This window comes from Geospiza fortis, unplaced genomic scaffold (genome assembly GCF_000277835.1).
Source record: "Geospiza fortis unplaced genomic scaffold, GeoFor_1.0 scaffold41, whole genome shotgun sequence".
Classification (NCBI taxonomy): Eukaryota; Metazoa; Chordata; class Aves; order Passeriformes; family Thraupidae; genus Geospiza; species Geospiza fortis.
In genome coordinates, this window is record NW_005054299.1 from 2,726,506 (window position 1) to 2,754,293 (window position 27,788).

General features: G+C 37.3%; 1 protein-coding gene across 1 annotated transcript in view; it reads left to right on the top strand.

Annotated features, from left to right (window-relative positions):
• USH2A (usherin) overlaps positions 1-27,788 on the top strand; it is a 371,949-nt gene that overhangs the window by 219,412 nt on the left and 124,749 nt on the right. The window contains 3 exon segments of the mRNA XM_031059531.1: positions 14,639-14,789; positions 14,958-15,100; positions 23,033-23,661. Coding sequence (XP_030915391.1) covers positions 14,639-14,789; positions 14,958-15,100; positions 23,033-23,661 — 923 coding nt within the window.

Below are 27,788 nucleotides of genomic sequence, written 5' to 3' on the forward strand. Positions count from 1 at the left end.
ATGTTCCCTAGTATCACATTGTGTGACACCATAAAATTTGTTTTGAAAGAATGTCCTTTGCTTCAAATTTCAGATGTTTGAGCTATCGCTTTTTTCTCCTCCTTTCCTTCTATTCCTTCTCATTTTCCTCTCTCTCCCTTCTCTTTTTAGAGAGAAATCCAAGAGAAAGAATCCAAGAGGATTAACATCTTCTGTGTTAACAGAAAGTTCTTAGTGAAAAATTGTGACCATATCCTTTCTATAGGTACTTTGAGGAGAGACCAGTATAGAGCAGGGAGGGGGGAAGAGCTCTCCTGCATCTCTCATCAATGAGCTAGCTAATTACGAAGGGTCAGTAGCAAGCCATGTAATTGGCCATTCCATTCCTTTGGTCCAGACAGGTGATTTCATGGGGATATAAGGGTAGGATTCCAAAAGTGCTTGTGTGGGAAACTGGAAGTTTCTGTTCTACTGAAACAGTAATTCTTCTCTAATCTCTGCAGTACTGAACTGATTGTCATTTTCATTAGTGCTACTTTCTTCTTTTATTCCCTTCTCCCAGGCTGTTCAGCGCACCTTTCAGTGAGCTCATACTGTGTCCGTTCTTGATTTTGGGTGGGTGTTTTGCATGGCAAGAGACAAGAGAAGTCTAATTCCTGAACAGTTGTGTCTTCAAACTCTGGCAATGGGAGGCACAGAGGCCCTCTTTTCTGATCATTTTCCTAAACTGCAGCCAGCTGGGGCTCAGCCTGACTCCAGACATTATAAAGGTTGCTTTAAATTGAAGCTTAGTATAAGTCCCTACTCATAAACCTGAGGAGTCTTACCAGCAGGCAGTGACGGTCCAACTATGTCTTTTTCTTCTGATTGCCTCCTCTTTGCCTTTGCACCCTGTGCTTTTGGGGCTGGGCAGATCTCCTATAGTTCCAGCTGTGCTCTTTCTGTGCTCCAGACACAAAGCACCTGCATTTATCAGCCAGCAGGCAGTGACAGTCCAACTATATCTTTTTCTTCTGATTGCCTCCTTCTCTTTGATTTTGCACCCTGTGCTTTTGGGGCTGGGCAGATCTCCCATGGTTCCAGCTGTGCTCTTTCCGTGCTCCAGACACAAAGCACCTGCATTTATCATCTCCTCAGTTCCTTTGTCTCTTCTAGAGCAGCATGAAACAGCTGGGACAAGAAGATCGAACCAGCAATTTTAGTTGCCTGGAAGAACATGGATGTGGTTTGCTTGCTTAGGGAGAGCCAGATGAGACAGGGAGAACTGTGCAGCAGCTAATTGATCACCTGTAAGCAGGCAATTAACCTCACTGAAGAGGTCTCACTCAGGTCTTTCCAAAACCTTAGCCCTAGAGTGAGATCCAGACTGAACTTAAGAGCTCTTAGAAGAAATCTACTAGGGAAGATGCCATGCTGAAAAATTACTTGATTTACTTGATTTACTTGATTACTTGATTTACTTCATGCCATGCTGAAAAATTACAGCTTGATTTACTTCAGAAATATAGAATAATATATAGAAATGGGGCAAATGGGCTGTTGTGAAATTTAGAGGTAGATCATTATTTAAAGCTATTACCTACTATCACATTAACCCATTTCAGACCAATTTCAATTGTATACAAAAAAGGACACAATTTAGAAGTGTGCCAATTTTATATAATCTCAAGCCTATTCATTCTGGAGCTTTTTTTTTGCTTTTGATTTTTCTTTTCATTCTGAGCAAATCTTAAGTAGATTGTTCAGTATTGTAACTGAAGTCAGCAACGCTTATGTGGAAAGTTAGACTCTGCTGAAGGAATTCTACAATAAAATGCTGTTGAAATTCCTGGTGAAAACATACAGAAGACGTTTGAAAAATCCCACCATGAATTTTGTCTTTAGAACCATTTCCCAGATATATGTAAGTACTAGGAAACAGATCAATTTTTATGTTACTTTGCTGCAATGATTTGTGCTGCTTTTCTAAAAAGCCCATGTTTTTATACTTTTTTTTTTGACAAATCCTGCCTCTATAGGTTTTGGAATAAAATTTCATTTTCATTAACTGTCAGCAGAGGCAAATATCTGTGAGTTTTTTGTTTGTTCATAGATTTTCTGGGGTTTTTTTGGTCATGTCATTCTGTATTTTCTGCACTTGAAGATTCTGCACATCTAGATTATGGAAGTTAGCCTGGTGATCATAAAGCATTTGGGTAAAGTGGCAAGGTTTGAAGGCTTGAACCACTTTGCACAGTTCAGGAAGTTTTGGAGTTCCTCTGTCTGCAATGACCTCTGCACCTCCAGCAGAGTTCTGTCGCCCTGTTGCATATTTGTCATATTTCCATATTAGGGAAAAAATCCTAATGGGGGGAGAAAAATTAAGGGGTTTTTAAAGACCTTGCTGAGGTTTAAATGTAGAGGAAATCAAATCACTGTTCTTTTTCTCTCTTTAGCTAGGGAAAAAATTAGAGAGAATCTTTCTTAAACATCATGGCCATGCAAGTGCTTTTGCATTTTTTTGCTGGTTCTATATACAGTTAAGAATTACTCTTAGTAAATACATTTTGGGAGTTTTCTCTGTAGTTTGGAAAATTGAAATAGAATTAAAAATATCTGAATTCTTAAAACACTTTGCAGAAAAGAAGTATTTTTCCTTCCTATAGTTAATGATTTGTTCTGGTAGTATTTCAGCTTGACTTTTCCCTACTTTTTCTTAGTGTACCACCCCTTTTCCTGTTACATCTATGTTGTTAACTTTAACTTAGTTGGCTGAGTACCTGAGGAGAAATAAGCTTCTCTATAAAGGCAGAAAAAGGGAGAGAAAATGGAAGTTGAATGAGAATTAGTGATTAGAGTCACCACTTCTCTGGTGTTCCTATAATGCAGTGTTGGTGTGTGCTACCCTCTTTATTTCAACAAAGGCAACTGTAAGAGTCTGCGGCCCTTAAAGGTTGATTCCTGACATTTGACAGCTTTCTTCTCACTGTTCTTTTCTTTCTTAATGTTATTTTTGTGTCTGCATGCGTGTGCAGGTGCACACACACAAAAATGTATATCAGTATATGCATGTTCATGTATAAAGATTGCTTTCTGTCTTTTATTATCTTTGTATCTCTATGCAGATCATGCTTATTCCTCTGACAAAGAAATACTATGCTCTTAGATTATTTCCAGCTGAGTAGAATAGGGAAGGGAATTAATGTATTTCATGTTGCTGGGGGATATGTCCAGTATTGAATTATATTAATCCTTACTATTTGTATACTGACCTATTTACTTTGATGATTTTTACAAATGTATCTGCCAATTCAGATTTCCAGTAGGTGACTGAGGATTGCTATTCCCATTTTACAGACAAAGAGAGAGACATGTGTTAGCAACACAAGTTAAAAGAAAATTTTATATTCCTCCTCGTGCTGGAAAGTATAATATACATGTCACAAAGTTTGTCAGCCTTTTTTCTTAGACTGACTTAGCTTTTTTCTTAGCTTAGACTGGGGGATTGCCTCTCCATGAAAGGTGTCACCATAGTTTAATGCAGCCAGTATGTACGGAGAAAATGCGTGCATTCAGGTTGACTGAGTTCAGATTATCTACAAATTTCTAATAATATATATATAAAAAGATAAGAAGTTGAATAACTGAAGAGATGGCATTATATAAAGAAAAAATACTTCTCTTTTCTCTATTTTTCTTTAAGTTGAAGTTATGAGTACTCTTACATACTAAGTAACCTATTTGAGAGGGTTATTCATAAGAAATTGATACTGCTGTCCAAAATACTCAACTGATGGCTGTAATCTGAATTAATCAGCTGTAAATTTTCTGTGTGAAGGATTTAGCCCTTTGTTTGAAAAATGAACAAAGGAGAGGAAGTTTCCTGTGGCTCTTTACTTTTTGTCAAAAGACTGAAGAAAATCTGTATTTTAGAGAGTAAGTATTGCCAAGATATTTAGTTTACTTCAACCTCTGATTAATAGTGCATGTATTTTGGGGTAAATGCTCTAAAATGTCTTGTGGCACAGAAGGCAGAACACATTCAGCCTCATTTGGGTTTGAATAAAGCACGACGGTGTTAAAATGACTTGTATTTAATTGGGCTACCTGATTTTGAACAAGATGACAGTAGTCAAGGTCTTTTCAGTAAAAATACTTGTAAGCAGATCATTTATTGTTGTATATTGACACACTACCACCAATTCCAGTGGATTTATGTCTTCTTCAGTATTATCTAAGGAAATGAAGCCTGGAGATGATTCATAGAAATGGTTTATTTGTTACAAGTGTCTAGAACAGGGCATTAACTGATGGGTAGCTACTTAATAATGCTGTATGAACATTCCTATGTGGATAGCTTGGCTATAAAAGGTTGTAATCCTTTTACCCTATTCATCAGAGAAGTCAGCTGTATATATTGAACAGATTATTTCTGTGTGGAAGTAGTCTTGCCTAAATTGATTTTTATTCACCCTAAATATTAAATATTTACCTTCAGAATATAACACCTACATCATATTTCTGTCAATTGAAATGCTATATTTAGTGGGGAACTGTGATGGGTTAAAAACAGTCAGGGATTTTTGTCACAGTTAGGTGCAATGGAGGTGCTATCTTTGATATTCTTTCATAGCTTTTCTTTATTAGAACACTAGCTGAAAAAAAGGAGATCTGGATCATTCATCTTGTCTCCCAATTGCTGGGCAGTGTATTTATTTCTGGCTTCTTAAGCAGGCAATGCAGAATACTTTCCACCTATCCTATTGAAACTCTGCTGTTGGTTGTAGGGGGAAGTGTCATTTACCGGGGAAAAGAGAGCAGATGCTGTTGTAACGTGGGGCTGATGACACTTCCCAGGCTGGGGTGGGGGAGCGTGCACAGCAGCAACACAGGGCAGGAGGAGAAGGTGCTGAGTTCTGTGGTTCATGGCTCTGGATGTATGCTGTTCATCAGTGCTGGTGCTCAGCATAAGCATCAGGATGTGATCCTATTGCTATTTTCTAATACAGCTTAATTTATTGATACTGCAGCTGTTGGACTGGACCGTAACGTGAAGTGACAGCCATAGCATTGCAGTTGGCATTTCGAGGAGTGATAAGGATTCTTGTTTACTCTGTAAATGTGGTGGCTCAGATTTGTCAGCCTTGGCCTTGTGTGTTACATAAGAGAATAATACACAGTGTTTTGTTGTTATTTTTCCTAATTATATCAGTTTTATTTCCAGAACTAAAATTTTGATTCTTCTCTATTCCATTGTGCAGATTACACCCCTGAGAGTTTTGTACATTGATCAATGGTGGGATTTGGTTATATAGGAAAAACCACTAGCAATGATGACAGATACAATTAAATTAATTCTTTGCTGTCTCCTTTGATGTACACAGATTTTCCTCATTAATATTGATGGACTTCAGAGTCACAAGCACATGTTGGGGATAGGGGGGAGAAAGCCCCTGAATGTTGTATTTTGCTTTTTGTGGAGCTGACTATATCACTTTATGGTTAAATGTAAGGAAAGCTGCTGACAGTTTTGATATATTAAATTATAACTGAGAACTAATTCAAGGATCAAAGATACTCTTTGGGAGACATCACTTTACTGGTAGGAAAAATCATTACCTTTTTTCCCAGTCTCATGTATTTGTACTGTATGTCTTGGAAATATCATTCCCTACAGTTTCTGAATCTTGATGTTTAATTTAACGCAAAGGTCTTTGAGCAGCACAATGGGAGGGGGTCTTCTGTTAGTGAAACCTGGTAGAAGGAAATTGAAATGTACATGTTTTTTCTCATTTATCAAAGCAGTGCAAAAATCTAAACTGACATTTTATATCAAATGAATTATAAACTGTGTACCTCGTACCTAAGGGAACAACAGCTAAATTAGACTTTTGTTAAAAAGAGACAGAGAGAATAAAAATAGGCTTTTAATAAAATATACAGTCATTTTTGGTATTTTTTTCTGAATCTGACATATACTATACTTTGCAGAAGAAAACTAGAGAATATAGGCCACTTCAAAGTCTATATGCTTTGAATGCCATAGAGTAAATTGAGAAGCAGGTTAAGATGACACACAAACCAGAGTTTCTACTTAATAAATATTATGGCTTTGATATTTTTGTTTTCAGCCTTGTCCAACTCAGGTGAACAGGAAAGGTTAATATGCTTTTTAATAGTGTGAAGATTGGAGCAAAGTAGTATATACTTGAGGGGGGGTTGCGAGGGGGTTTTTTGGTTAGTTGGGTTTTTTTAATCTTCCATTTGTGAGAATGTGGTTGTTACTGAAACAGACTTCCAGGGAGCAAAATTTTACAAGACACCTGATGGAACCTTAAGAAGTCAATTTTCAAAGAATTATGCAATCAGTATTCTACTGGCATTGCTTCTACTCTCTTGAGGTGAACAACATTTCTTGCAAGTAAAGACAAGACTCCCAGTCTGTAAAGTTAGCATTTTTGACTCATTTTGACACTGAGTCAAAGCCTTTTTGTGATTACCATATATATCATAAGGAATTAAGTAGTAGCTGTGAACAAAGCCAGCTCTGTGTTGCCTTGATTACTAGGAGCAGAAACTTTAGGGAACCTCTTTTCCTCGTCTTTCTGCAAGTAAGGAGAGAATTTGTGAGATGGAAGTCTGTTCTGGCTGCAGTTGTTTCGTGGCCAAAAGGTAGTCCAGTGACCTGGATCTCACAGATACCTGTAGAATATTCAAGATATAATAAGACTGCACCACCCACTGTGTGTAGTGGCTCCCTAACACCAGCTAATCTGTCATCTTGTCAGATCCATTTCCTATTTATGGGCACTCTCAAGCTTGATTTCCATCAGAAATGGTAGTATTTCACACCATCCATTATGTACCACAGAGAAATTTATGGATTAAAAATAACTACAGGTAATCTTATTGCAGAGCTAATTTATTTGAACCCCTGCATTGTTCTCCAGTCTGTACATACAGTAATATATAAACTGAGGCTTCTGTCAAAATGCCCATCAACTGGTAGCACTGAAGGTGGTCTGTTCTTTAACAGGGTGGTCTGTTCTTTAGCAGTCCACCAGTGCATCCATATTGCAGGGGTGCAGTATGAAGAGACTTCTTATTTAATGAGACTTCTTATTTAACAAGAGCATTCACGTTTTCCAGTATCCCATTTTCTTTACCATTCAGTTGAGGGTGCAGTATTTTCTTAGTTTCTTTCACCACGTTGGATGGAGATATAGAATCATGAGTCGTTTTGGTTGGAAAAGACCTTTAAGGTCATCAACCAACCTAACATGACCCGCCCCACCACTGATCCATGTCCCTAAGCACCACATCTGCACACCTTTTAAATACCTCCAGGGATGGTGACTCCACCTCTTCCCTGGGCAGCCTGTTCCAACGCTTGACAACCCTGTCTAGCTAATAATCATATGCAGAAGCCATGTCCACTTGTTCACGTAGAATGATGCTTTCTGGTTTTGAATATCTCATGTTATCCTTTTTCCTTCAGTCATAGAATAAATCAATATTAAAAATTAATTTTAAGAGATTATGCTTCAGAACAATGCATATGCTTCTTGTAACATCACCACCTCTGTGCCTTTTCGTTTTTCTTTTATCTTTCTCTTCTTCTATGGAATTAGAATCCCCTTCAAAGAATTATTAGGCTGAAAAAGAGTTAATTGGGAAATCAGCTAGTACCATCTTCTTTTCTCAAAACTGTAAATTATCTCATTTTCTTTAAGCATTCGTTTAGTCTAATAGAGATTTAAAAACTTCTTTGCAGAAGTTTAATCCCATTGCTGTGTGTCCTGTTTCCCCGGACACACATTTCTGTGTATCCTGGGAAACATTTTCTATCTTTGCAAAACATCTACAAAGTTGAAGATTCTAATGTGTCTATCCTTCCTGTTCTTTTAACTACATAGGTTTAAACTTTCTTCCCTCGATTTTTCCCAACCACGAGTGATAATATTTGGGGGTTTTTTTGTTGTTTTTGGGGAGTCTCTGGATTCCCAGAAGTATCTCAGAACTGTTTATTTTCAAACAAGAAGCTGCAAGCTTAAAAGCCACCCTCCGGTACTCTGAAATTCTGGCATCAACATTAAGAAAGATATTTTAATTTAGCCAATAATCTGCTCACCAGCAATCACCAGAGGTGTTTCCATCAGTGTGGAAAGTACCATGCCTGCCTCTGGTTATATCTCTCTGATGCCAGACACTAATTATAAAGAAAGCTGTAAGATTTTGAAGATGATGTCAAATTCTTTCCTCTTTTTCCTTTGAAAAAACAAACGAACGTAAACCCAAAGCTGCTAAACAACCAACTACAAAAGTCCAATAATAATAATTATTGCAATTTAAAAAAACCTTCTGAACTTAATTTCTAAAGCTGCTTCATGCAGGAAGCTGTAGTTGTTGCATGATGATAGACAGGATCTTATTCCCACTGCACTTGCCACATCTGTCCCCCTAACTTAAAACAGGCAGATCTGATGGTTTCTTAAAGCTATTTTACAGAGATATTTCATTTTACAGTAGTCAGTGTCACAGTTAACCAGCAAGAGCTGTTTCTTTAATTGCAGCTTCTGCCTGATTCTGTAATACCTTTCCTTATGGTTTTTCTTCATAGTATTTAAAAAAAATTAATTTTGTTGTATGGCAGTTATTGGCTTGCCATCCTTTTGAACAGTCCTTTTGAATAATTGGTTTTACTGGGCAGTTATAAATTCTAGCCAATGTCCTTACTACAGGTATTAAAATCATTAATCATTCAGCTAATTGCTTATTGGCATTCTTTTGTAGCTTTTAGAGTTTAGTAAAGTTCTTGCTGAGTAAGATGGACAAACTTCCACCTAACATGAGGAAGGAAGGCAGGTTGCTTCTTATGGAAAGGTGAGGTGACAAATCTATAAGACATTTTTATAGTGTTGACCTCAGTGAAATGTAACATTTAGGAAAGGAGCATCTCTTACACAGATTTCCACTTGAGACCCATGCCCAGGTTGCAGGTGTTGAGGTTGTACATGAAGAAAAGTTCATTGAAAGGAGGGGAAGGTCTGGTTGTTTTGGGTTTTGGTTTTGGGGGTGGGGTCTTTTGTTTTGGTTTGGTTTTCTGTTTGTTTGTTTGTTTCTGGAACAATATTAATGAGGAATAAGTAAGCCTGCTTTGGGATTTCAAAAGACAATTGTCTTAAACTTTGGGTCTGCAGGTCATGGAGTAAAGCCCAAGTTGATTTTTAGAGCCCTACTAAAATTATGCTTTGCTTCTAGGAATACTAAACAGTGAAAGTGCAGAAAAATCCAGTTAGAACTTACATACTCAATCCAGATAAAGAAAAATTGTAGATTTTTTTTCAAACATCTTATTTTATTTTTCCAAACGATATTGTACCCTACAGGTAACATTAAGGATTAATGCTAAAATGCTCTTCTAAATAGATTTACAAAACCATTTCTTTTCCAATGAAATTACTATTACAGCAGAAAGCAGAAGTGTAAAATGGAATAGATCATGAAAAGAGAGCAAGATATTTCTGTACTCAGTTTATATTATACTTCTGAAAAGAAAATTTCATGAACATGAGGTGTGAACAAGTTTGGACTTAGTCTAAGTTTACAAAGGCTTTAAGCTACTTCTTTATATCTCTCAATTTGCTTTTGGCCAAAACACAGCATCCTTTCTTCCCAAGATAAATGTGCCAGAGAGGGGATGGCAAGAGGGCCACCATGAACCTTTCACATTTTGTGTTCCAAAGTGCAAGGATGTTCATTGAATAAGGGTGCCTTGTCCTTGGTATATTTATTGTTAGGTGGAGCTATATCTGTGACTGAAAACATCTAGCAGTGAAATTATAAAATTAGAAATAAAACCCAGAAATGTTCTGTGCATTTTCTTGTGATTGAGAGTGGGAGAAATAACATCGTTGCAAATATATATTAAATGAAAAAATCAGGACCGACTCTTATATGCAGTATATGCTGAGAAGGAAAAAAAATAGGGAAAGAGTTAAAAACCAAACTGGAGTAAACTTTGGTGAACCTGTGAAGATAAGAAACAAAAAAGAGCAATCTTCTGGTTTGCCAAGAGATAAAGGTTTATAACTAGCATGCTGTTCTAGTGATGACATATGGTCCAGCATCATGGCCTGTCTTTCTCTGAAATGAAACTAAGACACATGCTGAAGTTGAGAACTATGAGGAGTGCAGTGACTGGAATTATTTGGACTGAGCAAACCACTAGATAACAGGCATACCTGAGAAAATCTGAAGAAACAAATGTCAAAGTGCAGAACATATTGGCATAAAAAGTGCCATAATAAGATGATCTCACTATGGGCGCCTAAAATAGGAAATTAATCAGGAATACCTAAACAAGCGCTACAATGAGATAAAGAAATGGGGTTTGTGAATCGAACCTGGAAAAGAGGAAGAGTAGTCATGACAGAGCAAGACACACATCTAAAGGCAGTCTGAGTGGAACTTTTCCTTGCTGTTTTGGTGCAAATGCTGGAGAGCCTATTTTCCTTCTCCCCTGTAATTAAATTCTTGCAGTTATCATTTACATCCATGTGTATGAAATATATTTTGATAAGATACAAATGCTAAATATTTTATATATGCAGATGTGACAGCTTACAGAGTTACATATTCATAGCTCCAAAATCTTCTAGATGCCTATCTGGAGATATTATGGATACATTGGGGTCAGTATATCTGATCACTGTTAAGAAGAGTGACACTTCAAAGTTGGTATGAGTTTGTACCAATTTTATAGATATGTAATGGAGCTCTGCTTTTCTTCTGCCTTTTCTTCTTCTTATGAAAGGAAACATTTTTATAATTAAATAATAATTTATTGTCCTAATAGTAGTTCACCTTTTAATAGTCCTGCTCAAAGTCGTCTACTTTCAGAAAATTTACATTTCAGATAAATCCTTATCATAAATATAATGAATACCTCTCAGAAAAAAAATAAGCTTTCAACGTGGAATAAACATTTAAGCACAATCATTTCACACAATGATTGCTGTCCTAAAATAAACAAATACTTACAAAGCTGACTATTTTTGCACATGTTATTTAAGATAAAGAAATTGAGGCAAAAAGTTGAAACCCTTTTCAAAGGCTTCTTAGCACATTACTGGCTGAAGAGGGATCAGATCTTTCTCAATCCATCTGCATGTACCTGAGTATTTGGAATACAATATATCATTGTCATCTTGAAACAGTCTTCAGTTTTTATTCTTTTCTGGAACTGTTTATTAATTATTTTATTAGAATTGACATCTGATTGAATATTTTATTCTGCCTTTGTAGTCTCTTGATATACAAAGCATGACTTTCTGCCCTGCTAAGTGAGGATTTACTGGGCTAGATGTTGATTCAGTAGGTTGCAAGTGGAGTGCTTGCCCCCTGAGGGTCATATTAAAGCTCGAGGGGAGATTTTTGAGCAACACTGCATCTTAAAGACGATATATCAAGCTGATAGATACATGGCTCTTCTGTTCAGAAATTCACAGTAGAATTATTGCTTGTTGCCAGTTATTACTTGGGTAGTGAGGAGTCTCTTGGGGATATGGATTGGATAAAAAGGGTTAAGCTGGGGGAAATGTTACACTGAAGACCTTGATGATGAGGAATGCTTGAAATAGTCAGAGGATGTTTTGTGTGCAAATTAGAATTACCATTTTGGGGGGTAAGTGCTCTGCTGTTTTAATGAGCAAATCGTGATTAGTTTAATAGAGCACCTTTCTCATTATGACTCAGCAGAGACTTGACAATTTATTTGCTGTACCCTCCTGCCCCCCTGCCCCATTCCTTTGGAGAACACTCACTAGTACATCACTGAGGAAATTCTTTGTGGGCTACAGGAAGCCATTCAGATAAATACAGTTGCAGTATATTGAAACATGTTGGTTTGAAAGTAGTGGGCTTGGCTTGTTCCACCAACAGGACTCAGGGCGAGGCGACTTTCACAATAGAGATTTGTCCAAATTTTCTGCTCTTCCCTATGCTGTGCTTTTGTTGGTAGAAGAGATTTGAACATTTAGCTGAGATTACCTACGCCATTAAAATAACATCCAGACTGTGGAATTGTTATTGACATTTAGACAGCTACATCTTTGTTTTTTGATGAACATTCCTGTATCACTATAATAACCACCTCTATACGTACATAAAGCTTAATCTGAGCTTTTACTTTGTAGATCTCGGAGAGCTTTACAAAGAAGGATCAGTATTATTATCTCCATTTAACAGACTGGTAAATGAAAGACAAAGGTGAAGTCATGTGTCCTGACAGAGCTGCAAATAAATTTAACACTTTTGCTTCCTCTGTGAGTTGCCTCACACTGTCCCCTCAATAACGTGAACTTTGACTTCCTGGCCAACTGACTAGGTCGGTTAATTAGGTTCACTTTTAGATGTAGCTTTTTTGCTGTGTAGAATTTCTGTGTGGACTTTAAAAACGGATGTATTTTAATCTGCAGACAGTTTCGTTTCAAATAAAGTAGTACCCAGCTTTGAAGGAATATTGACTCTTTCTGTTGGTGTCAGCTTAGAAAAACACTTAGAAACCCTGAACTAAAAATTTTTACTTTCTTTGCATCATCTTTCTTGTGCTATCTCAGTTTGACTTCAAGAATCACCTTATAAAGGATGCCAAACTAATACATGATTATCTGAGAGTACTGTACTTTACATCCATAAGTTTTAAAACTTTTATTGCACAACTTAAACCCAACTCTGCTTATGTTGGTGCTAAACAGAGCAATGTTATGTAAGGTAAATAAATGAGTTGTCCATTTTACTGGGAGAATGAATGTCATGTTCAGAGACATGTGGTGTGCAAATGTTTGTTTTTGATGGCTCAGCTGGAGGGATATTGGAGCTATTTAAGTTAAGCCAGCCACCTTCTTCTCTCTGAGGTGAAGTGCTCACAAGCTCGTTATTGGCCTTGAAGGTGGTGGCATGGGATTTGCAGACCATGAATTACGTAAATCTCAGAGATTTTCTGGATTTGGAAACAGGAAGATTTTCAAGTTTACTTGGGATTTACCAGAGCCTTTTTCCCTAGATGTAGATAACAGCAGCAGGAAAGAGCATCCAAACACCGGCTGGCTTAAGCCCCTATATTATATGTTTTCTTTTTCACAGTGACAGAGTGGAGCAGAGGGAAATGAGGGAAGCTGGAGGTTCTGTTGTACTTCATCTTGTTCTGAAAAAAACCAGGAGGGGTGTAGGGCTAGGGGACAACTATCAGAAGTACCTGATAACTTCAGTACCCCAGAAGCCAGCTTTTAGTGAAAATTTTGTATGAGAACTGACAGACCTTGAAATTAATGTAAAGGGAATAAGTTTGTTAGGTTGGAACAGGACATGTTTTGTGCCTTTCCCTGTAATACAATTTGGATCTGGAGATGAAAAATCTAGAAGTGTCCCAGATATAAGTATAATCAGAGTAAAAATATCAGATGCTAGTTCACATATCTGTTAATGTATAGATCAGTATAAATAAAAACTATTAGATGTGATTGATGTCTTTCTTTTTGGAGTTGATGCATCCTTTCACCTGTCTCAGGGAGAGAATGACTCACACAGTTTTTCACAAAGTCTGTTTCTTCCCTCTTAGTAACCACCTCATACACAGGTGGTAAATGAAAATAATAAAGCTTACTGTAAATTACTGCTTGCTCATCTTAAAACTTACAACTTAGGCCCTGAGGCTTACAACTACACTTTAAGTTAGAGACCCGTGAGACTGGTTTTTCTTCAATAGAGACAAGAAGAAAATAACAGCAATGAAAAAGAATTTCTGTTAGAAAGACCAAAGGAAAAAAGGCAAATGGTAACTACTGGACCATGAAAAGCAAAACTATTATACAAGAGTTTAAATTACAAAGGCAGTAACTTTCCAGTGCTTTAACTCTAGGAAAGAGCTAAGAGATATAGCTACAGATGTGTTGTATATAAAAGTTACAGATGTGTTTAAATGCAGAAAGTTTCTTCAACAGATTGATCTCTTGTTAAAGAAAAAGCAAAGCCATAAATTCACAGGTGTAAATTGTCATAATTTCTTTTACTGCATGCAGTGAAATTTGCAGCAGTGAAAGGTCATTGGTGGTATCATTACTGACACATTTTGATCTGCAGTTCCTTGGACTTCATAAAAATTAATTTCCTTAACAAAACAGTGGGCTACAGACTGATACTTCAGTGAATCTATTTTGATTTCTATCTAAAGATGTTCTTAGCATAAAATTTCTTCTGTTTTCTTCTTAAATTATTATTAATTTGTACAGGCAAGAAGGTGTCTGAATGATAAAAAGTCTGATCAATTTTGCTCATGCCGGGTAACATTTCTGTGAGCATTTCCTTAGCTTCTCAGGGTGGCAGAGCTGGGCACAGGGAGAAACAGATAATATTTGAACAGGTGGTAGAAAATATGTTGCTTCTGAATTACTTTTGGTGTTTGGAGGTTTGCTTTTAGCAAGATGATATTCACATATTGGAAAGAAGAAAATTAAGAATCAGCATTGTTCAGTAGTGAAAATGTTAAACTAAATGGACCATGTTAACATTACTGTTGATCCTGAGGAACAGTTTTTCCAGTATATGGAGCATTCTGTTTCCACACGGCATATGTTCTCCGTGGTTTTCTCTGCTCTAATTCATCCATGTTTTTCAACAGCTCCAGATGGCGTGATGCCTCCAAGGCTTTCATCTGCCACTCCAACCAGTCTTCAGGTTGTCTGGTCTACACCAGTTCGCAACAACGCCCCGGGCGCGCCCAGCTACCGACTCCAGATGCGGCGGCGGCGTTCTGCTGGTGACATTCTAGAGTACGCAGAGCAGCAAGGCCACCATCCAGTGCTGAGCAAGAAAAGCCCCCTTCCCTTGAACACGGCTCACCTTTAGGGTGGCTGTTCTTGTTACAAGACTTAATGTTTTAGTCTTTCTAGATGTGCTGGGATGTGTTCTGAAGTAACTTATGCTGTTTTTCTTTGCAGTTTGCTTCCCAGCCCTACTGCTTCCTTACAGCACAGGGTCGGAGACCTGCAGCCCTACACTGAGTATGAGATGAGAGTGGTTGCCTCCAATGGTTATGGCAATGCTTACAGCAACTGGACTTCAATGACTACAGCAGAGGACAGTAAGCAGTCAAGTCTTATTTAGCTCCCTTTAGCAGAAAATATAAATAACAGTCTAGCTGCCATTGTACTTAATTTCTTTAAGTTATCTAGCTTTCTCAGTTATGTAGTAGTAATGTATTTCCTTCCCTAGTATTAACTTGAAGTAAAAACTCCTAAAGGATCAAGTATCTGTTGTCTTACATATTCATTTAAAAATATGGATCTTTACATACATATTTTGTGCAGCAGTTTCTTATTTCTATAGAAAATATCCCTCCAGCAGTATATGGTTAGTTTAAGACACACTGCTAAGTACAGCTTTGTAAGTGGTGTTCCTTTATATTCAGGGACTTGATTCTGATTTCAGTCATATCAGAGAAAATAAGTTGAAGTTAATAGTATATGACAGTTGTCTTATCTCTGTGTTGAGAATACTTAAGCTACCACAGAACTTTACACTCCCAGTGATCTTTGTTAATTCAAAGTAGTGGCCTACTGGTCTGAAATTGGGTTTGTCATTGTCAATCCCATCACTTTCATTGCTAATAGTTCTATGTTCTCCAGACTCACTCCCCACAATTTTTTCAACAGTCCCTTTATTTAGCAGCCAGCTGTCAGAGTATAGGTACAGCCAGTTAGTTAACAGGATAGGATTTTGCACCTGGTTCAATATGTAAGCAAAAACATATGACAGAATTTGTGCTTACTGTTTGTAATACAAATAGAAAATACACATTTTCCAGCCTTTCTTTTTAAGAAACTGAGCTGGTAGCTTTCTTGTACAAGGTAGCAGGATATCTAACATTGGCAAATATTCAGTGTTGGTGACTCAACTTGATTTTAGTCCCTTCTCTAAATGGTCAGCTGTCTATACTGAGAAAACATTGAGTAGAAAATGTTTTTTCCCACAATTTTAAAACATTTTTACTTTGAAGCTGAGCAAATGATTCACAACAGAAATTTATGTGATAAATTCACTTAAGTGCCAAAGGTATTAATGCTTCTATGAACATACTACCTATAAGTAAATGTAAGTTCTGAACTTGGTTTTTAGATACCAGAGCTGTGTTATCTACCTGTAGCAATTCTTTCTGGGATTCAGGTATTTCAGTACATTGTTTGCTAACAAACGGGGATATGATACTATTGAACTTGTCTGCATTCATAGTCAAAATACGACCAGTCTCCTAAGACAATTTTGTTCATATTGCAGTAGTTATTTAGCTCTGGTCTGATAGTTCACATAGTGTTTCTTTTCGCATACAAGGAGGACAAAAGTACATTTCAAAGGCATCACTTGTTACTGATATAAAAAATATTTTTGTGCTAAGTAGTAGGTGTAGAGTTTTTAAATTCTCTTTTGAGGAGTTAGGGGTAGGGTGAAAAACCCACACAGGAGATGCAACACTATCCAACAGCCCTCATCATTTAAAAAAAAACCAGCCAACTTTCAGTGGTGACAGAGGACTCTGTGGTGTCATTGTGGAGAGCTGCCATCTGTGAAAGGATATTCAGCTCAATTGCTTAAGACTGAATGATTGTCATTGGGTCTAAGCAGTGTTTTTGTCAAGGTTTCAACATGATTCTTATGAAACTGCCTATACTGACAGTTTGTTGCAGAAGTACACTTAATTCCTGGCCCTGCTAACCAACAGACTTCGACTTTTTAAAGTACAATTTAATAGTGGAAATTTCCCATATCTCTTACTCTGTTGATCTAGATGTGTATCTACATGTTCTTACTGAATTTTATTTTGTTTTTTTGTCTCACCAAAGCATAAAGTACCTGTAGGCATAAAAAATATGCATGTGTGTGTCTGTGTGCACATACACTTGACAGCAATAGATGTGAATCAACACATCCACTTTTAAAGTCAGTAGAACTCCAGTATACAAGTTGATGATTTCACAGTATATCTGTGTATTATATTTTATTTATGATAAATATGTGGTAAAATAGGAGTGTATTTGGAATCATTCAGAGAAAATTGGTAAATGCTGCTATAAAAATATGTTGTATCAGACAATGGAAGATCTTAATATAGAGATTAGTAGGTTTGGGGTATTTTTTAATGCAAGAAAACATACAATAAAGAATTTTCAAATACTTCCATTTACATGATTGTGACACTAGTAACTGATCTATGTGGTTTTTAAAGTCTAACCTGCCCATGCCAGATAACAAAAATATATATAACTATGAATATTTTAAAAGCTGCTAAACATGTATTAATAAAAGATGTTTGTTCCAGTGATCTTGATAAGTATAACATCAGACTATTTACTGCCAGAATATCTACAGATAGAAACATTTGATGAGGTTTCTGAATTAGAGCTTGCTTTCAGTAACTTGAACGTAAATTTCTGATAGCTCTCTTGCAAGCATTGTAAAGGCCACTGAACTGAGAGGTCACTATGTACCATTGAACTGAGAACAGAATCTCATACATTGTATTCAGAAATAAAACTAAACCTTCTAGATATATTAAAGGAGGTACAGGTTAGGTTTTCCCTTTAGCTACAGGGAGCCTTTTGAGCTCCCTGGGATTTGCAAAGACATTGGTTACAGTTACTTGAAACTGCCCCAATGGCAGCTCCTGGGTTCCTATAGTGTAGATTTAGTACTTGCAAAATTATATTGGCTGATATATTGTTCAGAGGGATATCTCCCAAATGAGAGAGGTGCTTTTTCTAGTGCTTGAGAAAATGCACCATGGCTTGGACAAGTTCTAAGATAGCAAAATGTCTACTTTAAAGAAAAGCTTCCTGTTACTTGATTAGCTTTTGAACAGCCCAGAACCTGTCTGCAGCCCAGTGAGCTGCATACAGCAGAACATCTCCATCACCAGCACATTCTCTGACGTGGTTAAATTTTGATTCTGTGCATCAGTATACAACTCCAGTATGGAGAGCTCTTCCTAAAGCCCTTTTAAAAGAAGTGTCTGGTTTGCACTGGCTGGAACAGAAGGTTTTGCAAGGTACCTGGGAGGCAGTCCAATTTTTTTTTTTTTTTATTTCTTACATAAATGACATCAAGTCCATCTCTTTTATACATAATGAAGTTACAGGCCAGCCCAGTGTTTCTTCACAGTAAGTAAGGGCAAAAGCACGCAGCAGTCCCTGGAGATCATTATGTATTGAAGTTGCTGGAGATAAAAAAGCAATTAAAAAAAAAAGAGCTTCTGCAATGTATCAGCTGAGCTACTTCTTGTCAAATCAGGAGAGCATTATTCCTGTCATAGAGAGCGCTATGGCGTTCTCATCTGGCATGTTTTGGTTCCAGGATGAAAAGCCTCAGTCTGTGGGGGTATCTAATCACAGATTAAACTTCCTCATGAGGGGAAGAGGAGGGTCAGGCACTGGTCTCTTCTCTGTGCTGACCAGTGACAGAACCCAAGGGAATGGCCTGAAGTTGTGTCAGGGGAGGTTTACATCGGGTATTAGATAAAAGTTCTTCTCTCAAAGGCTGGTTGGACACAGGAACAGGCTTCCCAGGGAAGTGTTCACAGCCCAAGCCTGAAAGAGTTCAGGAAGTGTTTGGACACCACTCTGAGGCACGTGGTGTGACTCCTGGGAATATCCTGTGCAGAGTCAGGAGTTGTGCTTTGATGATCCTGATGGGTCCCTTCCAACTCAATATATTCTATGATTCTGTGATTCTCCTAAATCTGACATAGACAATGAAGAGAGACAGTGCAGAACAAGAGGGTAAATAATGCAGTTTGCCACCTTTGGAATCTCTTGCTTTCTCTGCTAATGATATTTGTTGTCTGAGAAGACAGGTCTCCTACTTTAGTTATGTAAGTTAGGTCCATATAATTGAGGTATATAAACTAATCCATGGATAGTTGATGTGAATGTGTTCACATGAGCTCAAGAAAGAAAAATGGAAATTGAAACAAGAGAAGATAAAACCTGGCGAGGTGACAAAACGAAAAGAAATCATGTGAAATACCTGACAGGACAAATAGCAAAAGGACAGAACAAATTAAGCTGATGTAGTAGTGGCACATATGATATATATGATCATATGATATATAGTGCAAACTGCCCATGCATAATCCTACAGATTAGGAATTAGAACTTTATTGACTGGTAGAACTGAAGTTCTGGAACCAATGTACATTTGGAGCAGTAGAGGGCAACAAGTCTTAATACTCTGAAGACAGCTCCTAATACATATTTGAAGGGGTTCATATGGATTGCATGTCATTGCATGAACAGCTTAACGACTTTTGAGCTCTGTGATCTCATGTGATAAAAGATTCCTGTGGTCCCTTATGCCCAGAGCTACACAGTTTGGGTTTGCTGCTGGGTACAATCAGCAGTACATGAAAGACACCAGATTCTGTTAATACGTATAATTTCATTGTCCCTGTTTCTAAAAAGAGTAAATGATTCAAGAGTAAAAGGCACAGAATTTTTATTCTGCTTAGTGAGAGAGTTTGCCAGCAAATCAAGTATTTCTCATTAGCTTTAAAGGGCATCAGTCCTGGTACATGTCTTAGTATATTAAATGTAAATGTAGATTCCTCCCAAAAAATACAACCATGAGAGTATAACTCCTTGCTTTCCAAGTCTCACAGTAAGTAAACAAATGTATTGTTTTAGTCAGGGAATTAAAAAAAATTAATGACATTTGGTGCCTTTATTTTAAATCAAGTCTGAACTTTTGAAGCAGATGAGCGAAGTAGTCTACCATAAAAGATAATTTCATTTGCCAAAATGAAACTACCTTCTAGTATTAATACTGTAATGAAATGGTTTGAAATATGAACTAAGAATCTTAAGGACAAAGATGCCCACTGTTCCATCTTCAGTAGTTACTTCTATAAACAATTACATCCATGTAAAAAGCTTTATGATTTTATTTTCATCATTGACAGGCTGAGCTGTGTAGCTGTCACACTTTGCAGTCTTCCCTCCAGTGACAACCACACTGACAACATGTTATACTCCACATTGATTTTACAGTTAAGGAGCTGATTGTGATATATAGGGATTTTAAGAATTCAGCTGAGAGGATGACTTTTGCCTTTTATCATTCCATTAAAATTTTATAACCATCTTTTTCATGTCATTTCATCCATGAATTCTTACTTTAGAAAGTGATAGCTACTGCTGCGAGCATAACTTTTTTCATGTTCAGAGCTTTTTATTGTATTAGCAAACTATCCCAATTATAGTTAATACTCATGTTTTACATAATTGTGGTGACCCTTTCAACCAAGCAGTATTGTGCTAGTTGATTTGTACATAGAATTAGATGATTCTGCTTGCCATTTAAAGAGAAGCTGCACTGAATGAGAGTTGGGGACCAGGATTTAATGCTTTCCCATCCAGTGGGGCCAATTAAGCATCTCTCAAACGTCTTGTTTAAACTCAGAAAGTCTTAAAAGTCTCTCTTTTAAAAGGGCAGTAGGGAATGTGTGAGTAGGTATGCTAGCTACCAAAATACGCTTTTTTGAGGAGAAGGGGAGGGACCAGGGGGACCCAAAGCTGAAGTTTGACAGCTCCTCCTGTACATTACAGATTGTCCTTAAGGAATAAGTCTGAACTCAGGGGGCGTTGAAGCTCAGGTTCAACTAATTACCATGAATGTTTCACCTGTAATGCCTGCAACTTATTCAGTAGGAGCATAAAGGCTTGGCTGTTCCCTTACAGCAAACAGCTTGAATATTGGGGGGCTTCTCTGTTGTGGTTTTTTTCTCCCTCCCCCAGATGCTCACAGTGGAATAGCCTATGAACTATAACTAGATGAAATGCAAATTTGTAGTTCAGTGGTAAATATTGTATTTCAGCTTCTTTTCCCCCACTAAACTAGAATTTGCACTGATTTTCAAGGTCCTTAACTCCAAAGCAAATTCTCCTCCTTCCCTTCCACCCAGAAAAAAAATTTGGTTTACAGAATATAAATCTAATTCAGATTTACACCTCCACCTCTCCGTCTTTCAGTGAGGTCTAAATAATGGACCAAATTTTGTTCCAACGTACGACCTAATTGATTTTACCCAGGAGTACATGCAAATAGAATTTAATTACTCTTTACAACAGATCATCTTTTGTACTTGCAAATTCAGAGATCTAAATTAATCCTAGTGTGCACAAGCATTAAATACAGAACTCCATCCTTATTATCACTGTGAGTAGAGCAGGATATGTGATACAGCTGAGCTTTATGGAGTTGCTTTGTGATGCATCATATAATGAATGTAAAAACAGTGTTACTTTTCAAATTTAAAAGCAAAAAAAAACCAACAAAAACAAACAAAAAAAAACCACAAAGAGAAGCTTGCTGTCCCAATTTTACAGCACTGTTTTCACAGACATCACTGGAATAATCCTTATGTACCTCTCTTTGTGTGTGGGAGGAGAACAGGGACTTTTGACTGCTTCAGCTGTTACTCTAAAGTATAGAAGGAGCAACTCATTGTGCTGGATTTATTTGATTCCTCCTCCCAACCCCCCTTAAAATTTATCAGGAATTATTTAACTTCTGGTGAAGTAAATTATTCTTCCTATAATGTTCCTTCTGGTTTGGACGCCAGGAATTAAATAATAGTGTTGTTGACTACAATGGAATTCAGCATATGCTGTGTCACCTCCCCTGAAGTCTTGGCACACCCACAATCACTGATGAATTTTAAATTTTTGAAGACCTATATTTCCAAATGTAGGTCCCTTCTTTTCCCTCTCCCCCTGCAAATCCCCAAATCTAAACCTATTTTGAACAATTACTAAATCCAAGTATATATTTTTTTAAGATTTCAATAAAATGTAATGTTCACAGAAAAATCTCATAAATGTCAAAATTGCTGTGGGCAGAATAGGGGAGAATATAGTATTTTCTTGATCTGCTGTAGCAATTTATAGATTTCGGGACGTGGTTTATAAGAATGCTAAATGTTCTGGAATTACAGCTGTTACTGATCAGTGATTGAGCCAGATTTGTGTTATTGCACCATGTTCATGCTTGTACCTAGAGAGCAGTAAAGCCTCAATATAATAAAAAGCACCTGCATTTTAAATGAAATTTCAATTGAAAAACTTAACAGCCCTTCAAATTGCAGAATTTAACGCAGCCCAGTAAAGCTTAAATAACACTTTGCCTCCACAGGCTGAGGGTTTTGCATTCAAGGTGACTTGATTGTGTCGCATGGTGAAATTATTTACAATTAAGGAATTTCTCTGGAGGGCTGCAGAGTATTTGCTGTTCCACAACACCTATGCAGGCATATGGTCGGTCTTTTTCAGTATTCATGGAAGCTCCTGAACCTTTATGATAATTGAATCAGTTAGAGTGCTGAGTGGAGCAAGCATAAAACCTGTTAACCTAAAGGTCAGATCTGTGCATTGTTTATTTATCAGTAGGTGAAAGAGCTAAATCGGCAGCTTCTGTCACAGTCGAAGTAAAAAATCACCTATAATATTAACAGGGAGTAGATAAATTGCAAAAAATGGATTAGAATTATAAACAGAATGAAGTAAAATATTGAATATATAATGAGAGATGCAGTAGAGACTTACTGAGCTGTAAAATACACAGCATTATTATGCCTCTGCAGTTAGTTGCAATTAGTATCTAGCGCTCTAGAAAAACATCCCCAAAAGCTAGAACTGCAGGTCTACAGTGATACTGAGCCACACACTTTCTCCTCATACAAACAGCATTGATAGGGCACTTAGACAGAGGAGGATAAAGGATGCAGAAGAGGAGGGAGGAGGGTTGGGACGAGGAAAGGTGAGCAGCTTGCCTTTGAGGAGAGAGCCATATTCATCCCCTGAATATCTGGGCCTACATTTTCCAAAGAAACAGGCTGTTTAGTAGACCTGAGCTCCTTTTCAGATTTTTGAGCCTCATTTGGTGAGTACGTCTTGCTGATACTGATTTCAAAAATCACAAATTGTTCGTAATTTCTCTTTCCTGTTTTTTTTTTTTTTTTTTGTTACAGAGCCTGGACCTTTAGATCCACCACTTCTATTGGATGTTACAGCAAGGGCAGCGAGCATCACCTGGCAGCATCCTTTAAAGCCAAATGGCATTATCACACATTATAATATTTACCAAAATGGCCAACTGCATGCTACAGTGCCAGGAACTACATCTAACTGCACTGTAGAAGACTTGCATCCTTACACTGCCTATGTGTTTCAGGTAGAAGGATGCACTTCTAAAGGATGTTCTCTTTCACCCACAACCCCAGAAATACAAACTCTTCCAGATGCCCCTGAGGATATTCCTGCTCCAGAACTCTATTCTGATACTCCAACTTCTGTGGTCATATCCTGGCAACCACCTGCTCGCCCAAATGGTTTGGTGGAAAACCTTACAATAGAGAGGAAGGTGAAAGGAACAGAACAAATCTCAACTGTGGTGCATCTCCCCTTTGGTCAGTCCATGAGCTACATTGACCATAGCACTGCTCTGAGCCCTTGGCAGAAATATGAGTACAGAGTTCTGATGAGCACCTTGCACGGGAGCATGAACAGCAGTGCCTGGGCAGAAGTTACCACCAGACCTTCAAGACCTGCAGGTGTTCAGCCTCCTGATGCAGAAGCATTGGGACCCTATTCAGTCAAGGTAGGAATAATTCTCATTGCCTCATGGTTTTAACGTGTTTTTCTTGTAACAACTGTGTATTTAAGAGAGACATCTACTGGCTGAGCCAACAGACTGCTGCAGGGGTAGTTGAATAATTGGTGTCTGTGCTTTGGTTCAAAAGTATTAGACTCCTTTCAATTTTTATTTTTTTTTACACCAGCCTCTGGCATTATATTCCAGTTCATTTTTTTCCTTACACACCTGATGTATTTTCAATATTAAACTTAAAAGATTACTTTTAACTCCCTAATCAGATCAGAAAATTACCTACTACCGTCTCCAAAATTTCAAGACTTCATTAAAATACTAAGAAGTAAAAAAGATTTTTTTTCTAGAATTAAATCTTAAGTCTGTATAATTATCAGATTTTTTAATGGCTAATGAAGAAAAAATAGCATTTTTGTTCTCCTGATTTACGAAAGACGAGTCTTACAGGACTACATAGGAAGTTTTCAATTATTCACATCGTTCTGTTGGGAATGAACTCTAGAGGACAGGATAACTACCATTGTTTTGGCTTGCATACAAACTTCATTCAAGGGAAATTAGTGTAACCAAACAAGAGGGATTTTTGTAGCTTAGAAGCCTCTTTTGTGTAAATACACACATGCTTCCATGGATTCAGTCTTGTACTAATGCCAAAAGTATTGGTACAGTAGCTTGCTCACCAGAGCACAAAACAAAGGACATTTGCATAAGATTGAAGTTCATCTGTTAGATTTATTATTTTTTGGTATACATTGTGTTTTCAAAAGGTAAACAGAGTGGTGTTACCAATGCAATCTGAATAATTTGAGGGTATGAATTTCAGCAGTAAACGAATGCTGATATTTTTTCTTTGTTCACACATAATTTTAAACTATAAAAAAATGTTATTCGCTATTAGACAAAAAAATCCTGAGCTTATGAAATTATGTTTTAATATCTAAGGAATTGCATGTTACCTCCATGTTAATTGCAAATCAGTTCAATATGAGTACAATGGTTACTGTAGGAATTAATAACGATTGACCACTAGTAATTATGATGAATTGCCAGACTGCTATTGAAGATTAGGGCAATCTACTTCCAGGACTCTGCCCTCTGTACTTCTGTAGATATATCTTAATATTCCCCACAATTTATAGTAAAGCATTTTTCATGGATTTGCCAGAAGCTGCAATGCTGAGTAAATAGCAGCTCTAGTTCAATTGCGTGCTTCCCCACATGTCCACGTTTCACTGAGTGAGCTTTTTCATGTTGGCTTCAACTCTGAGCACAGAGACTTACTGCAACCTTTGAAGCTCCAGTTAACGTGGTAAGAACATAATAATTTTATATCTTACCCCTGTTTTTTTTTTTCTCCATGTGCATTCAGCACTCAATCCTAGTTTTAAAAGCCTGTGGGTTATCAGAGATTGTGTCATTCTTTACTGGATGTCTTTTCCCAAGATCAGACGCCTGTGTTCAGTTGTAATTTTATTGTATTTTTCTCAACTCCAAGATTAAGTAACCTACCAATACTGAAAGTTAGTTGGGTCATTTATTTCTTCTGAAATCTGAATTAAGGCAATGCAGTTCTCCATCTATAATAATTAAATTTCAATACAGCATTGTTTTTAAATTTGTTTTCCCTTTCTTACTGAAGAGTTCAGATGCTTATTTTCCTTCTTTTTTCCCAGCCTGTCATTAATATTCAAAATTCTTTAAAGCCCTTTAATGTCCAAACTGTATGAACTCCTCTATGAATGGTGGTCAAATTTAGTGTCACTGCTGCTCGTGTAGACTCAGACTTGTTTTTTTCAACCGGGAGATAAATATTTTTCAGATCTGTTAAGACCAATTTTTGTCAAAGATGCTGAAGCCTGGATGTTTTTATTTCTACTAATTGGTTTTACTGTAAATTTTCATTAATTTTAAATATTTAAGTTAACATGTTCAAAATAGTTTAGGTGGCAGCATTGCATTGAGAAAAGTGACTTACGTATATATCTCCCCAAATATATTCACTCCTGAGTATTCTTCTTCTAAATTCTCTCTGTTACTGTTACAGAACAGAGAGAATTGTTACTGTTCTTTGCTGCTATCGACATAAATAATTGTATTTATCAAGTATTTTAATTTACCTAAAGTTGTTCCATTTTATATTCATCGTAAGTGATAGAAAGTCAGAAACACTTGGTACAGTTCCTGTGCAGAGAGTATTCCATGGCTGAGATATTACTTCAGTTCTGATTTCTAAGATTCTAAGACTTTTTAAAAACCGAAAATTTCTCTCGCTTGTCCAGGTCAGCAGGACATTTATTTAATTTTTTAGCATTTACTATTCTAATAATAAATTATTTCTTCTCTCTTTAAAAAATTGAAGCAAAGCTGTAGTTGCATAAGAGCTCATTGCACTTCATCACCGACGAGATAATAGACAAGGCTTGCTGCACCCAGCAGTTTTCTCGCCTTCTGCTTGTTTGCAGATGGGAGCACCAGAGGAAGCGACTGGGATTTCCTCTTGCTTGTCGGTCTTCTTACAGATCTGTCAAATGGATTAGCTTGCTAGAGGTGGTGTTGTTTCCTTCCCTGCATTTTTATGGCAAATTCATGTCAGTGTAGGAGGGCTCGGAGAGCATTCAGAGCTTCATTGTGTCACTGAGGCGGTCTTGTGTGACTGCTGTTTACTGGGAGAGGACAAGAAGAACAAGGAAGCACCTGTTCACAAAATGTTCAGGGATTTTGCCCAAATTCTCTAGAACTAGGGTGGAGATCTGTAAAGTCGCTGTGTCCCTTCATCCCAGAAATTGCTAGTTGAACAGATAGAAAAACTGTGCAGTATTCTGTAAGGATTGCCTCTTAGTGGTTGAAATGTTTTCCTGTGTGGAAATAGTTGGATTTCATATGGAATTGCTTTACACTGGTGCCTGTAAGAGTCCTAAAAAGGCTCACTTTCCCTCCTGAGTAGCTCAAGCCCAGCACACCTGTAGTGCATATATCACCTATGTGGTGTTCAAATGAAATTTGTGGAGTCCTTCGTGCTGTACAGTGCTCTTACCTCAGTGTCTGCAATGGCAGCTCTTAAGTACAGGGTGGAAAATGAGGCATCTCTTTGGGAAGGAGATTTTAATTACCTCTCACCCTAGAGAGAGCTGTCCTCCCAAGTTAGAGCAGGAGGTATTGGAAGGGCGCTGTGGGAAAGATTAGCAAGAGGTTCCTTTACCAAGCCACAGTAGCAAATCAATAGAGGATTTCAGCTGTCAGTGCAACCAATCCCTAAACCATGAGTGCAAATATTTATTTCTACTGAAAACAGAGATAATTTACAAAAAAAGAGAAACATATTTCCATTCCTTTATTTTAGTCGTTGAATCAATAAAAATGATTTGAGGATGTGAAGAATTCAAAGTGCTCCAGGACAGTACTCACTTGAGTATACAGCTTATTTTCATAGACAAAAGCTTTCACTCTGCAAGGAGGAGAGTATCAGCACAGCAGGTCACTCTCAGGATAAACAGTTCTGATATGTGTGTGCTCCTTTAACATTCCATTTTAATCAGAATGGACCAATATCTCTCCATAACATTTAACTTGCTTTCCTTTGAGCAACAGAAAGCGTAAGGCCGTCGATAATTTTTAAAGTACCCATTTCTGTGACACCAGCATGATATTTTTTAATATTTGCTGAATTGATAATGTTCATGGTAGCGGAGTATAATGCGCAATAAACTGCTTTTGTGGCTGATTAAATGCCAAAGTGAAGTGGAGGCATTCAGCAACTGCAAAAGCCATTTATTTAGTATATGCCAATGCCATGAACATTATTCCTGTTACACAAGATTTGCTATACCCTAATGTAGAGAAGTAGAAAAGAAATTGTTTCCTTTTCTTGTGAGGGTTGCAATTGCTGTGCTGCTTCAATCTCACACTTCACACGGATATGACATTCATGAATGTAGCTAGGTTGAGCGGCTTGAGAAAGAGGCTGATTTACACAGTGAATAATTATTTGATGGAGTTCTTTTGTAAGAAAGGCATTACGTGGATGATACACTGAACTAAATTAACTGTATTATGCAAACATTCCAACTTTGGCCTTATAACTTTTGGTAGGAGGAATTCCCTTTCTCTGGGAATTCCTG